This window comes from Pholis gunnellus (genome assembly GCF_910591455.1).
Source record: "Pholis gunnellus genome assembly, chromosome: 11".
NCBI lineage: Eukaryota > Metazoa > Chordata > Actinopteri > Perciformes > Pholidae > Pholis > Pholis gunnellus.
The window spans coordinates 6,000,914-6,014,629 of NC_136538.1; the positions used below are offsets into that span (position 1 = coordinate 6,000,914).

The following is a 13,716-nucleotide window of genomic DNA, read 5'->3' on the forward strand; positions in this document are numbered from 1 at the left end:
ACTTCTGGTGGTTGTCGTGTTGACGCAGTGTGACACGGTGAGTGTTTGTGGGGGTCAACGCTTACAAAATGTTCAATTGAGAGTTTCATGTGACGAATCACTGTGAACACTGTCAACGAGAGACTTAAAGCAGCGCTAATAACGAAAGCTTCAATAAAACGAGGCTCGAGTCAATAGACATTGCAAGCAATAACAGAACTTCAGTGCACTCACATGCGCACCTGGCTGTGAGCCTTTTTGTTTTCTAGCTCGGTCCTCTTTATCGCACGATTCCGTCCATTTGTGTTCTGTCACAGCGTTTGCTTTGACCTCTTGATGGTAAACCACATCAGTGACGCATCGGTAATCACGGGGACTGAGGTGGACAGCGCTCTCTAAACCCCCCCCCCCCCCCCCCCCCATGTTACAGTAGCTTTAGTTCATATTTGCAAAGCCGGCTGATATGTATTCAGTAACAATCTTGAACTAGTGAAATAGCAGCGAGGATATACAGCATATTACGTGACAATTAAGTTCGGGAGGCCGTAGACGATGCAGTTGAAGGCTGCGGGTGCGAGAGTGGTTTCGTGGCGAGCACCGTCTCCCTCCGAGTCACTGCGGAGCACCTGATCTGCAGAGGAACAAGCCAGAGGAAGCCATGACTATATCTGAAGGTTATCTGAATTCAAAAAGAGCCCAAAGCCTCACATACAGAGAAACAGATTTCTTTTTTTTTTAAATGACACTTGGACATATTTACAGTAAACACAAATGCAAATGTGAGGCTAAATGAGGATGCGAGTGAGATAAACAGCATCATGTGATCCCTGTGACCTTACCGTCCCCTCTCCTCAGGGCGTGGATGGTCTGGCCAGAGGTCTGCCTGACCCTCAGTAAATCTGCATGAACACATGGTCACACACACACTACTGTAACTGCTAATAAGTCAACGTAAACATTTAAGGAGGATAAATTACATTGAGGTGGATAGTACGTGGTGGGAAATGTAGAAAAAGGCAAACGTGTGTCCAGAACCTACTGTCTAGCACATTGAGCACAGTGCGTGTGTTCTGTTGAAGGCTGCTGTGCCACTGGTGGAGGACAATACAGCCGACACCACACAAACTCAGCAGCAGAGCGGCCTCCAGGGGTTTCTCCAGGTCCAGCTGTGCTGCACTGGACAGAAGAGAAACACAGTGTTCACAGCTTATAGTGATCAAACGCTGTTTCAACAATTCCTTCATAGTAATCAAGTAGCCGCTTGCAGTGTTCATTTGGGGTATTTTACATCATATGAGCAAGATATGGAATTTTCTTTATTTAAAACGACTTTATTTCAATTTTTTTTCTTCTTTATTTGAATGCTTCTGACTAACGAGAGGCAGCAGCAGACCTCCGTGTTCCTCCGGCCACCTTGTGAGGAACAGTCACGGCTGCCGGTGACGGAGACAGAGGGCAGATGTGCTCGGGGAGAGCAGCTGTTGCTGAAGCCGCTCTTGTAACAACAGCTGTACTGTGTGTTTTTGTCAATACAGGAACTCAATTTCATGACTTAATAGAAAGGTTAGTGCAAACGATTTCTGACAAACTGAGTTTGCGCTTCATTCGATTGAGCCGTTACCTCTTGGACATGTCGAGGTTCGATTGGCGGAGAACACTGGCACTGTTCTGAGTCAGGTCGAAGAGCAGAGCCATGCGACACTCTGAGGAGAGAAAACATCATCATCATTATTATTATTATTGTTATCTGGCAACAGAACACTGATTCTATTTCTGCAGGAGGAGAATTTCTAAGAATCATAAGAGTTGTATGCTGACACGACGATTACATTCTGAAACGATTGTTAAAAGGACAAGGGGATCATTTAAATATTAACAGTATGAGATACGCATTGACCCCCAATGATGTTCTCTACTCGAGAAGACTAATGAAGGAAGCCCTGTGCTCAGGCGACGCACACCTTCGAGTCTTTTTATACCAACTTGTTTCATAAGTTTTTAGACAAAGTGTGAGAATTCTAAATTGGAACCGTCTGGACAGGTTTAACTTATTAGTAGTTTACACCATCGGCTGCACACACCAGCCGCGTCCCCACTGTCAGAGCACATCCAGCGAACACACGGGGTGTTAACGGGTTCATTATATCGTTGAAAAGAGCCACCTCAAACCTCAAAATCGAAATTAAATGTGTGTACGATGTAAATAACAGGTCTGCGGTTAGATGACTGAACTTATCATGACACTTTAAAAAGCTGTGGCCATCAGTGACACAGCCCGTCTATTAGAACACAAAGTAGAGGCTTTTTTACGGCACAAGCACTCGGTCTAGACCTGTAGGAGTGAGAAGAACTGGCGCTCGTGTCGGACACCAGGTGTGTGTGTCAGTGAGGTCGCCATAGCTTCTCTTTGCAGCGCCTCGCAGCTATTCTGGCTGACTTCTTAAATACAATGACGACCTGTTGCTATCCAGCAGCCTGGGGCCAAAACATCATAGAGCCCCCCCCCCCCCCCCCCCCCCCCCCCCCCCCCCTCCCCCATAGAGCCATGTTAAGAAGCATAATATCATTACTTAAAACAAGACAAAGTGATTTGTGATACGAGTGCAGATGGTGCCGCGCGTTCGGCATGACACCCACATCTGCCGTCGGCTCTTCTCGTCCTGATGGCTAATTAATTAAGAGCGGCACGGTTGGCCGTGAGGTAACAGCTGGAATTCAGACCACGGTGTCAGCCGCGCTATAGTTAGCCGCACTACAGCGCCGGGCTAGCGGGAGGCGCATATGTCTGGCCTGCGGCCATGTGTAAGGCCAAGCTGACACTCTGTCACTCACATTAAGTCCACCCATTCTTTGTATGCCGGCGGAGGGAGCCATTAAGATGAAGGCGTGTTGTTTTTGTGAAATATATCTCGGGGAGGGGAGAGGAACTGGAAGGTGATCCGGGGCAGCTTATTCTTTATCTAACGAGTGCTGAGGGAGGGAAGAGGCCTCCTCTCGTGCTCGAGAAGAGGGAGACGCGTTCCTCTTCCTGTTCCCCCCCCCCGGCTGTAAATAAAACACGACGGTCAAGAGGTTCTTTTGAGACTGCTCAGGGAAAAAAGAAACTCATAAAAAGGTTCCAGTTTTATTTTTCTCCAGCTATCAATTGAGTGAGGCAACAGTGAATTTAGCTTGAAATGATTCAGCAAATATCCGTCTTAAAATAGATGAGTGAAGCTGTGGGGGAATGTTAAAGTGTAGCAGGGCTCCGATAGTAAAACCTCATTGATCTCTGGCTGCAGAGCAGCGTTGTGTCTATATATAACCACACGGGGAACGAAAAGATTGATGGGTGTGAAGAGATTAAGCCCCACCGCTCCATTTACTGCTTCCATCATCGGCAAACAGCTCCGCTCCAAATGTCAATCATACAGTCATTACAGTATTCTGACGCCTACTTTTCTTCCTGATACACCGTCTGAAACGGCTTTAGAGAACTCAAACAGCAGCGCGGGGCACCAGACGCTCAAGACATTTCATGGCATAGACGGGTTCTCTATCATTCTCAGCCTTTTGTGTTTTATACGACACAGTAACCTTTACAGAGATCTTTTATATTAGCTCGAGAGGGTTGTGAGATAGTAACTATCTCAGCAACATCAAGGGAAATCTTTTTTTAATCTTTGTTACTCAAACCACAACAGTTTGCAGGTCTATCTCAGGAGATGGGTGTGAAGGAGAGGAACAAGTCTTTCCATTGAGATGTGTCATTCCATGCAGGACGTGTGTCACTCAACATTTAGTGCGCTCTACTGCAATAACACACATTTTTAAAGACATTGTCCCTGAACTTCCTCCTATTTTTGAAGATCCACCTCTATTCGTAAAGAAAAGAGAGGAAAACATGAGGGATCACTTGATCCGAGCCAATGTTGACTACAAGAAGAACCCCAGTCAAGGAACACAGACACCCTTGCACCCTCATCCCAGGGCGACTACCGCTGTGGAGGTTTGGCACAGTGCAACAGCACCATAAAGACTAATGATCTCCTTCATCCCCACACAGGCAAACCATCAGGATTATCCCGGAGATGTGTCATTTCAGTGATTCTCACCATCAGATCTCTTCATTATGTTTCTGTGGCATCGAACGGGTCATCGTGCCACGCAGGAGCGCTGACAGTGGCAAACTACTCAAAGAGCGCAAGACATGCTGGATTCATGCTGAATAAGTCCAATTTACTCTCTTCAAAGTCTGGACGCTCCCGGTAATATGGTGTTTCTGGGCAAAAATCATGAGTATTCCTTTATTGCTAAATCCGATTGCAAAGTATAATATGATGATGTCATCCACTGCAGTTAAAATACACGGCAATCTGTGGTGTGATGAGGTTGAGCCAACCTTAGTGAAGCATTACGGTTCTGTGACTAAGAAAACAGTACTTTTCCGTTTTTCATTTCTTGGAAATTTGAGACTTTAATCAGAGAATGTCAGAGTTTATTACGTTATGATCTCAGAGAATATTCTAGTTTCCTTCTGGTAAACTTTACTTTAAACTTTAGTGTTTTTTTGTAAATGTATTACTTCAATCTCAGAAATTGAGTTTTTTTTCTCATAATCCCCCCCCCCCCCCCCCCCTGTAATTTCTTCTTTTTTACACATACGATGCCCCTAATACGCTGTCGTACATTTGGATATGTTCAACATTTTAAAACAACATACGTACATTCATTTGTATAGAAAGGCTGTTTGGGTGTACAGTACCAGACAGATCGAAGGCTGCCAGTTTGGCCGGTGGGACGTTTGCCATGAAGCGCTCCATCCCCAGGTAAATGAAGGCACTGCATCTGCACAGCAGCTGCTCCATCTCGGACACACTTGATACATATTGGGGAAGGGTTAGTGGTGCAGATGAGGTGCATTGTAATGTCACAAACACAGTTGGTTCTCAGCACGCTCAGTGCAAAGACGTGCTGCGTTGCGTTCTGACCTGGGCGTTTCTCTGCTGCCCATGAAGCCCTCCCACACATGGGCACAATGCTGGCTGTGGGTTTCCAAAATCTCCTTCATCCTCACGCTCAGACTGGTCCCTTCTGTGTCAGATGGACAAGAACATACAAATATGACGGATGCTTACACCGCTAAAGGGGGGGGACACTGAACCGGGAGCTGGAATATGACTCATGCAAGGCCACAAAAGTGGAATAAAATGAAGTGAAATACTGTATTGTAAAAGGGAGAAGGATGCTTTGAGAGGCTACGTGCTGACATGCAGAGCGAGCTGGGCCAATGCCCGGCTGCAATACAGTATGAAAAGAACATTAATCACAGTAGAGCATCCCAGCACTCCTGTACTTCAGTCCAGAACACAGCATCCACGAAAGAAAAGCAGCTAGAGCTATACTGTACTGTAATTGATCACCAGCAACAAGCACATTTTTCTGCCTTTTCCACTCTTGGATTTACTAATACACATCAATATTCTAGTTTATTAATCCTTTAAATGTGTAATGTCATCTCTCTTACCAAAGTTGCCTTCATTGTGAGGGTCAACAATATCTGTGGGGCTGTGTTAAGAACAATAATCCATTTCTATAAATACGTGTCACAAAAATAAAACAGCCAATTTAAAAACACACAAATAGGTGTTATACTTCACAAAAAAATAAAAAAAAAAGATACATTTCATGCGACGCATGTCCACTGGGAAGGTGTTGGAAGGCAACACGCGATTCACAGGTATCTGGGAAAATAAATGAGAGTTGTTACAGCGTGAACCAGAGATGGTTACAAAAACATACACAGTATATACACGTGTATGTACATCTGCAAATACCAGTTTGCGAGAAATAATGCAAGAGTGTGGTTTAAGACAGAGGAGACGGAGCAACAGAAATGTAAGTAAAAAGGAAGGGGTTGGTTGTAAACAAGCAAAGTGGTGCATGACGGAGGATAAACGCTCAGAAGCTCGAAATAGGATCTTTACGAAAACACATTATGTAATTGATTGAAAAACCACACTTAAAAGGGAGGCGAGAGGAAATAAATAATTGCCGGCGCTGACTGCAGGTTAAAGTAATATTGCCGTCTGTATCTGGCAGAACCAGATTCATTTACTGAACTCACCACTTTGATGGCTTGTCTTTGATCTGCCTTCCTCTTATTTCCCTTGCCACCTTTGGTCTCCTTTTTGTTGTCACTTTCAACTGCCAGACAGGAAGCAGAATTAATACATACACTTGTCTGTAGGGTAGATTACACAGCGTTTGGGACTGGGGGAAAAAGAAAAGAAAAAAAGTCAGTGACATTTATTGGTGAGTGAAGAACAGTTCTAAAAGTTTCCTCACGGCAGCGATATCCATTACGCTCAGCAAATGAAAACACAGACTATTGATTAAGCATTGGTTATTCATTTAATTACCAGATACATTTGATTCAAACCCCCCCGTAATCAAACCAACAAATAAATTCATAAATGGGTTTAGTCACAGACACACTGACGAAGTAATCTTCAAGATGCATTTTTTATTTTCATTCCAGCGATGGGGCTGGAAGAGAGAAGTCCATCTGTAGGTCCATCAGTCCAATCTCACTGCAGCTATAGCGAATCCCCATCCTCCGGATAAAAACCCACCACATCTCCAAACCCCATAAATAAGCCCTTGTACTGTACCACTCCAACACCTGCTTACAAAAGTCTCTGCCAAGGGAAAATAATGCAATATAAAGACAGTTAAAGTCCCCTGAGGATGAACCCAAATGATTGCTGATCACAAACCAGACCGAAATCATAACCTCCTTGGCGGAGGTAAAGATCAGGAAAGCAAAAACACCACAGTGTTTGATCTGTTGAGTCGACCCAGTCGACTTGCCACTATTTCAATCTCTTTGCCGAACCTCTTTGTGGGTGACTGTCTATCTGTTGCACAGAGCAGTTCTCTCAGGGTATATCTTGGCTAGTCTTGCGTAGGTAAATCTTGCACTGCAGTAGACTCATAGGAGGTGCTGGTCTGACGTGGTAATCTTGAGGTCCTGGTCCCAGATGTCCCTCAGGGATCCAAACAAGTTGGGTTTAGCTTGAAAATGTAATCATATATGACTGAAGTGGGGGATAGGGGGATGAGAAAGACTGGAGATAGAACTGACGGAGGGTGTCGGTGAAGTGTCTCCTAAACTGATTCCACATTTTAAAGTGTCGGTAACAACTGGGTCCTGAGCAACTTGTTTGATAGAGAGAGAGAGGTAGCTGGGAACAAACCCCCGATCAAAGTGAGAGACACAAAGAGGACGTGTCCGTTTGTTGATGCTACAGACCCAGAAGTAAATGTGCTAATAGCCTCCTTTAGACTTGGGAAGCTGAAGGACTGTTCTCTTGATATGTGCTCAATTATTACACCACAGGAATGAGTTCAGGTCAGCTGATGAAGTGCAGAACAAAAGATCTACTAATGGATATTGGACTACGTTGAAAGGCATACAGAAACTCGTTTCCTCAGATTGGTGCGTCCCAATAGAGAGAGAGGGAAGGAAGCCAACCTAGCTTAATCCAATTTACAGCAATCTAATGATGGCCGGACATTCTTTTTTAAAAGAGCTTTGTAATTCCTACATATCTCAATCCTTCTCTGACCTTTCTAAAAAGGAAAGAGAGCCTTGGGAAGCCTTCCAGCGAGGGAGTTAATATGGAAATATTCACTAGTGTCAACCTTTAACGCCAAGCTCAGGGCAAACTTTTCAGACCTTTCAGTCTGGACCTGAAGCCAGTTGATGGTGGTTTAACTGCCCGTGAAGCCCTACGCTGTTATTAAGTCTGCCACATAGAACCACTGTGCCGCGTTATGCTTGGAATACATTCGACAAAGGTCACAATGTGTACTTATAGCAGGAGCGTCATTAAGATTAGGACATTTAAAATACTATCCATAAAGTAGGCTATTAAGTTCATGTGTTATAGTGGGTTTTTTTCTCACTTTTTTTACATTCACTTTGTTTTTGATATGAAATAACGTCTGTGTTGCCCACACATATTTCCTGTCTACCGTCAGACAGCGCCACTGATCGCATGGCATCAGCGTGTTCAGTACCACTTGAGTTGTTTTACTTGCCACTACAGCTAGACAAGCCACCACTATTTGTAGTAGCAGCTCCCACTATTCATGTTATAACTACTAGTTTTCCTAATTTCACTAAATCACTGTATGTAAAGCTTTGAAAAGGATCAACAATGAAGTCTGTGTAGTTTGAATCACAATGTATGTTCTATCAGTCCATTACTCCCACTCAGTGAGGACATACGGTCATACGAAGGCGAACACGTCACACCTGAAGGCCGTCTTTTTATTGTTTGCGCTCATTTGTCTTGAGCATACATCACGAAAGCACTGCACAGAATAATGAATTGCCCTTTCAAAAGTGGTTTCAGGCACTTTATCTTCTTGGCACGATGGTAAACTAGAGATGTCAAAATGATGGTAATGATGGTACAGAAAGAGATCTCTTTATTTCTGGTCTGATCGTCACCCATGTGTTTGATCCAGGCATGAGATATGTGTTAGGAAATACATGGACTTTCCTGCCAGTGGTGTACGCAATTGTCAAGTGACACACACACACACACACACACGCACACACACACGCTCACGCACACACACACGCACACGCTAACCTTTGAACATTCACTCAAGTTATGCAAATGACTCAACCTTTAAAAAGGTAAAGAAGTCTGCAGCATCACATTCAGTGATCTTTCTACTCCCTTTTCTCTTCTAAATATTAACGTGCATAATTCCCCAGAGGTTTGTAGCATCATTGCCAAGAAACAACTGGATTGTTTTTTCTTAGGGATTTTACGCTCATAGGAGACCTTCAAAATAAAACCCTGAGAGACTGGGAGAATGACACAATGTGTGGATATTATTAATTAAAAATACAGGTTGTTGCTTTAAATTGATTTTAAAATCAGACTCTATCCTTTCACATCAAATTGTTATGGTTTGTTTCCTGCTCCAACAAAAAACGGTTCGTCGTTGACAGGAAACAATTGAAATGGGCAGAACATGCTATACGCTGCTGGACAGTCCTACTGGCTCGACTAGTGAACTACAGCTTTGCAACTGTTGGGACACGTTTATGAGCCCAGGAGCACATTCTGCAGTCCTCTCTAACAACACAACCGTACTTGGCAACCGCTCACTTGCCTTGTGCTCCAATCACAGTTTTGGGGCAATGATAGTGAAATATGAAAACATAGTTATTGACGTTGTAGTACATTACTGCACACTGTACCTTTAACAATACATTGGTGAACAATGTTGCTATTCTTATTAATGAGAGACTACAGGAATTGCAAATCAACAACAGCGAATTGCTTTTTTCCTTTAAGCACGTAGTTTCACGTTTGGTTAATTTAATGCTCTATATTTATGCTACATGTCAGCTGTGTACTTTTTATGAATAGCTTTGCTATAAGATCAAGGAGGTAATACATTAAAAACATGGGCCATTGACTTAGACCTTGTGCCACAACATCAAAAAAGTTGATCTGATGTCCTTGGAGTACAAAAATGTCTGCGTCAAAACTGGGACAACTTGCATAAAGTGATATATTGATATTACACTCCACTCTCGCTGAGTTAAATGTTTTTAACAAACTTCAGTCCTGATCATCACCACCAAATACTCAATATTCATTTTCAAAATGTTAGCCCTTCGAATGCCAGTTTGTTGCTTTTATGAAAAGAAGAAACGTATTTATTTTCTGTAGACTAAATGCTCGGGGGGATTTCACAGTCTGGGATAGGATAAGGATTAGCAACAACGTTGATTTTCATGCATTGCATCAAACACTGCAGTGGAAACAAGGAACATTTCCCCCATAGGACAAATATGAGAAAATCGACTTATTATAGGAGGCTGAACTTCCAAAATGTAACAAAACAATACCTCGCACCGTGATGGAAAACTGTAAAAGCATAAGCATTATATGTCCTATATATATACAGGACTGTCTCAGAAAATTAGAATATTGTGATAATCCCCATACGTGTGATTTAGTTTACTGAACCAAGCTGAGTGTTTTTCAAGGCTCAGGAAACCCTTGCAGGTGTTTCGAGTTAATTAGACGATTCAAGTGATTAGTTGAATACCCTACTAGTATACTTTTTCATGATATTCTAATATTTAGAGATAGGATATTTGAGTTTTCTTAAGCTGTAAGCCATAATCAGCAATATTAAAAGAATAAAAGGCTTGCAATATTTCAGTTGATTTGTAATGAATCCAGAATGCATGACATTTTTGTTTTTTTAATTGAATTACACAAAATAAAGAACTTTATCACAATATTCTAATTTTCTGAGACAGTCCTGTATATTACACCTGGACAATTAAACCCACAGTCCTGACTGTATATTGCATCAAAATGGCTACTTTTAATGGACAACCACTTCAGCAAAGCTGGCCTTGGTGTTCACGGATGTCCGCTTGAACTTCTGCATGCCGGCAGCATGTGAGATGACTTTTCTCTCCTGAACATGTTACAATTCTATGGATGACTGCCTGCAGTCGAAATCTAGGCATCAAGATGCTTTCGGAAATGTAAGCAATTATTTACATAAATATGACGGGGAACGATGTGAGGCACACATCCACTTATACTGTAGAAAAAGCCCCCACTAGATATGAACAGTTCAATAGATAAGACACCTAAGACTGCATGGTCTCATTTCTCCCATCAGGAAACCTGTTCTTACAGGATCTTTGCCGCATTTTAAATAGTCATATGTCTTCTTTCATAATAATAAGTCATATCTTTTGGTTTCATTCCTGTTCTTTTGTTGTGGTCCACCAGTTCAACACTTTGTTGTTTCTTACTTAACTTTACCCGTCTACGTCTACGCCACAATATCTTTGCCTGCAATATAAAGCAGGAATCTACGGCTGAAGAAAGAATCGTATTTATTGCTACTCTATTACTTAATGATACCAACAACGCAAAAATGATAAAGTTAGTGATTGAACTCTAATAAAGCATATCTCTTACATTATCCGTATCACCATTTTCCAAAAGATATTTGACAGAAATACAAGTTCCTTATACTGTAGAAGTATTGTGCAGAAGTATACATATTAGTCTGCAACAAAGGCAACAAGCGGTGTCTTAGAAATGAACAAAGGAAATTAGTGGGAATGAGTGATGAAAGGTGCTATTAACCATTCTTAGGACAATTGTAAAAGTATTAGTAACAATTCAAACAGAATGCCTGTTTAATGAATGAATAAATGTCTGAAACCGACAGATTTAGAAGTTTAGAAGGTCAGGAAGTGTCTTAATTAAAACATCAGTGCACGTGTGTCTCCGGTACCTTTGACTGGTTCCTCTCTGTTCAGGCGACTGTGGAGAAGCTGGAGGGAGAAGTCTCGAGACACAGAAGTCAGGCCTCGGTCCTGCAGGATGGACAACGCTTCCAGCGGCAACTCCAGCAACTTCCTGTCTGCCAGCAACACCACACACGTCCCTGGCTCTGCTGGTAATTTAGCTGCGCACAAACACACACGAGTACACACATTTTCTCAGAACCCATCATTTATTTGCACTTCTGAAATCCATACTTTATAACTGTTGTGTGACTGTTCCAACAATGTAGACTAGAGAGTTCATTCTTTAAAAAAAAAAAAGTTTAGCGGCACTATAATCTCCACTGCGCCTGGTAAAAGTGCAGAGTTATCAAGTTGTGTGCGTAAATCAACGTGTATCACATTATATCACATGTAAAGCCACAACACTGGCCTAAACAGAAATCTGCTGATGGGTTGCCATGCCAATAAACAGATGTTGGATGTGTGACACAAGAAAGCTCTCAACCAACATGCTTCTTCCTTTACCTGAGCTCTCTTTCTCTTCTTTCTCTCTGGTTTTGGTCACTTGAGGGTCTGGTGGTGGTGCAGCCGGGGTTCTGAGGGAGGACAGGACAGGTGAGGATGAGCAGGGCTGAGCTACCTCACGCCTGACGACAACAGGAGGACAGAACCAGACAGCCTGAGATGTGATAAAGTGTCAGAAATAGAGACATGCAGCGCTCACTTTGTGTAAGCTTGCTGCATGCATTTGTGAACGCCAACAGAGGAAAAACCAAACAAACGGACTAATCAAGATCAACAGACAAACCAGTCTCACTGAAGACTTTTCCCACAGTGGACATTTGTACCGGCCACATCTTCACTTCAAAAGTAGCAAAGTTTCCTTCCTCGGGCGAAGGAAACTACATGAAATGTGTCGCGCCTTTGTAGAGGACAAACCTCATGACATAAACAATACGTCACCTTAAGCACGAGAAGTCAAACTGTGTGAGAAGTGGATTCAAATAGTCTTCCATATCTCGGACAATTTCCCTGAAGTGAGCTCCTAACATTCCTTCTGCGGCAGTTTTCTGTATAGGAGAAGAGAAGAGGAGAGAAGAGGAGTTTCAGCAGCTGTAACACACATCTATACGCTTGGATGGAAAAGTGAGCAGGAGGAGACGTGAGATGATGATGATTGCAGCGGAGTGAGCGTATTCATGAGGCTTGCAGTGGATCATGTTAATGGAGTGAAAGAAGAGCAGAGGTCTCAACAAGACGTACGCGGGGAAAAGCACGGGGCTCCTCGGAGGCCTCCGGCCCGCCCTCGGCCCTCTGCCGACAGGCCTGCTTGCTGAGGGCATGCCTAGTCTCCAGGCCAAAGGCCCGAGTCTGGTCCCTCAGTGCCAGCAGAGCCCGGGGGCAGACTGAAACCTTGGCCACCGTAGAGCACGTCAGGGTACCTGCAACCACAGTGTTGACACACAATCAGAGACGTAATAGCCTGCTAATTGGTCCCCATGAGCACCCCCCCCCCCCCCCCCCCGCAATTGCTGCAACATCTTATGTCAGGCTGTTCCCACAAAAGGTCATGTGAGCAGGTAATACCGCGTGATGACTTATGCAAGCCGGTGTTCCACGCCAGGCCAGTAAGCAAAGAGGTGAAAGGGAAATGTTCCACGCTACTTTCTTCTCTCCTCGTCTTCATTAAATCTGAACTTTTCATCTGCCTTGCAGATAAATGTTACATGGAAATACTAAACAACTTTGTTACAATGCTACGAATAGCAACGTATGTGTCATGGAGACCATGTTCCCCGGGGGCAATGGGACAAACTCGATCAAATACATGAATGCAGTAGTGCTGTACTGAAGAGCTCGAAGCTTGAATGGACCAGACGGGACAACCCAGAAACATAATGCTTAAAGAGGCATAAAGAAGCGCGAGCCTCTGACCTGGAACTTGCGTCGTCTTTCCGTTTTGATCTGGAGCACTGGTCATCTCATAGAAGGCCCCATAAAGTTCTGACCTGAAGACAAAAACAAGCAAACAATGTATACTGTATGTACCACAGATGCATCTCTTTCCACGAGTACACATACATAGTTTCTACATCAGCCCTCTAGTGGCAGGTGTACCACACAGCAGGCCCCTTCATCTCTACAGTGTTCCTCCAGCCTAAAACCTGTTGTGACTCATATACCGTGAAGCAGCCAGAACGACGATAAGGAGAGAATTTATAGCAGGGCAAAGAACGGGGAATGTAGCGAGAGACAACAGACGAGGACAAAGGAGGAATTACCCGTCTTCATTGTGCTGAAGCAGCAGGATGTTCAGGTTGGGCGGAAGCTCTGCGAGGATCTCTAGGTGGCTGGGATGGATGGTCAGTTGGCTGAAGGCCTGCAAACCATAAAGGTGT

At 43.5% G+C, this 13,716-nt stretch overlaps 1 protein-coding gene across 1 annotated transcript in view; it reads right to left on the reverse strand.

The window, feature by feature from the left end:
• Positions 1-497: 497 nt before the first annotated feature.
• Positions 498-13,716, reverse strand: part of cfap46 (cilia and flagella associated protein 46) — a gene marked incomplete at both ends in the record, with an annotated part of 50,085 nt that continues 36,866 nt past the window's right edge. The window contains 15 exons of the mRNA XM_079169532.1: positions 498-610; positions 819-878; positions 1,019-1,155; positions 1,601-1,682; positions 4,724-4,836; positions 4,950-5,052; positions 5,486-5,518; positions 5,642-5,702; positions 6,086-6,165; positions 11,323-11,496; positions 11,843-11,964; positions 12,281-12,387; positions 12,581-12,759; positions 13,253-13,326; positions 13,600-13,697. Coding sequence (XP_079025658.1) covers positions 498-610; positions 819-878; positions 1,019-1,155; positions 1,601-1,682; positions 4,724-4,836; positions 4,950-5,052; positions 5,486-5,518; positions 5,642-5,702; positions 6,086-6,165; positions 11,323-11,496; positions 11,843-11,964; positions 12,281-12,387; positions 12,581-12,759; positions 13,253-13,326; positions 13,600-13,697 — 1,536 coding nt within the window. The remainder of the gene's footprint in view (positions 611-818; positions 879-1,018; positions 1,156-1,600; positions 1,683-4,723; positions 4,837-4,949; positions 5,053-5,485; positions 5,519-5,641; positions 5,703-6,085; positions 6,166-11,322; positions 11,497-11,842; positions 11,965-12,280; positions 12,388-12,580; positions 12,760-13,252; positions 13,327-13,599; positions 13,698-13,716) is intronic.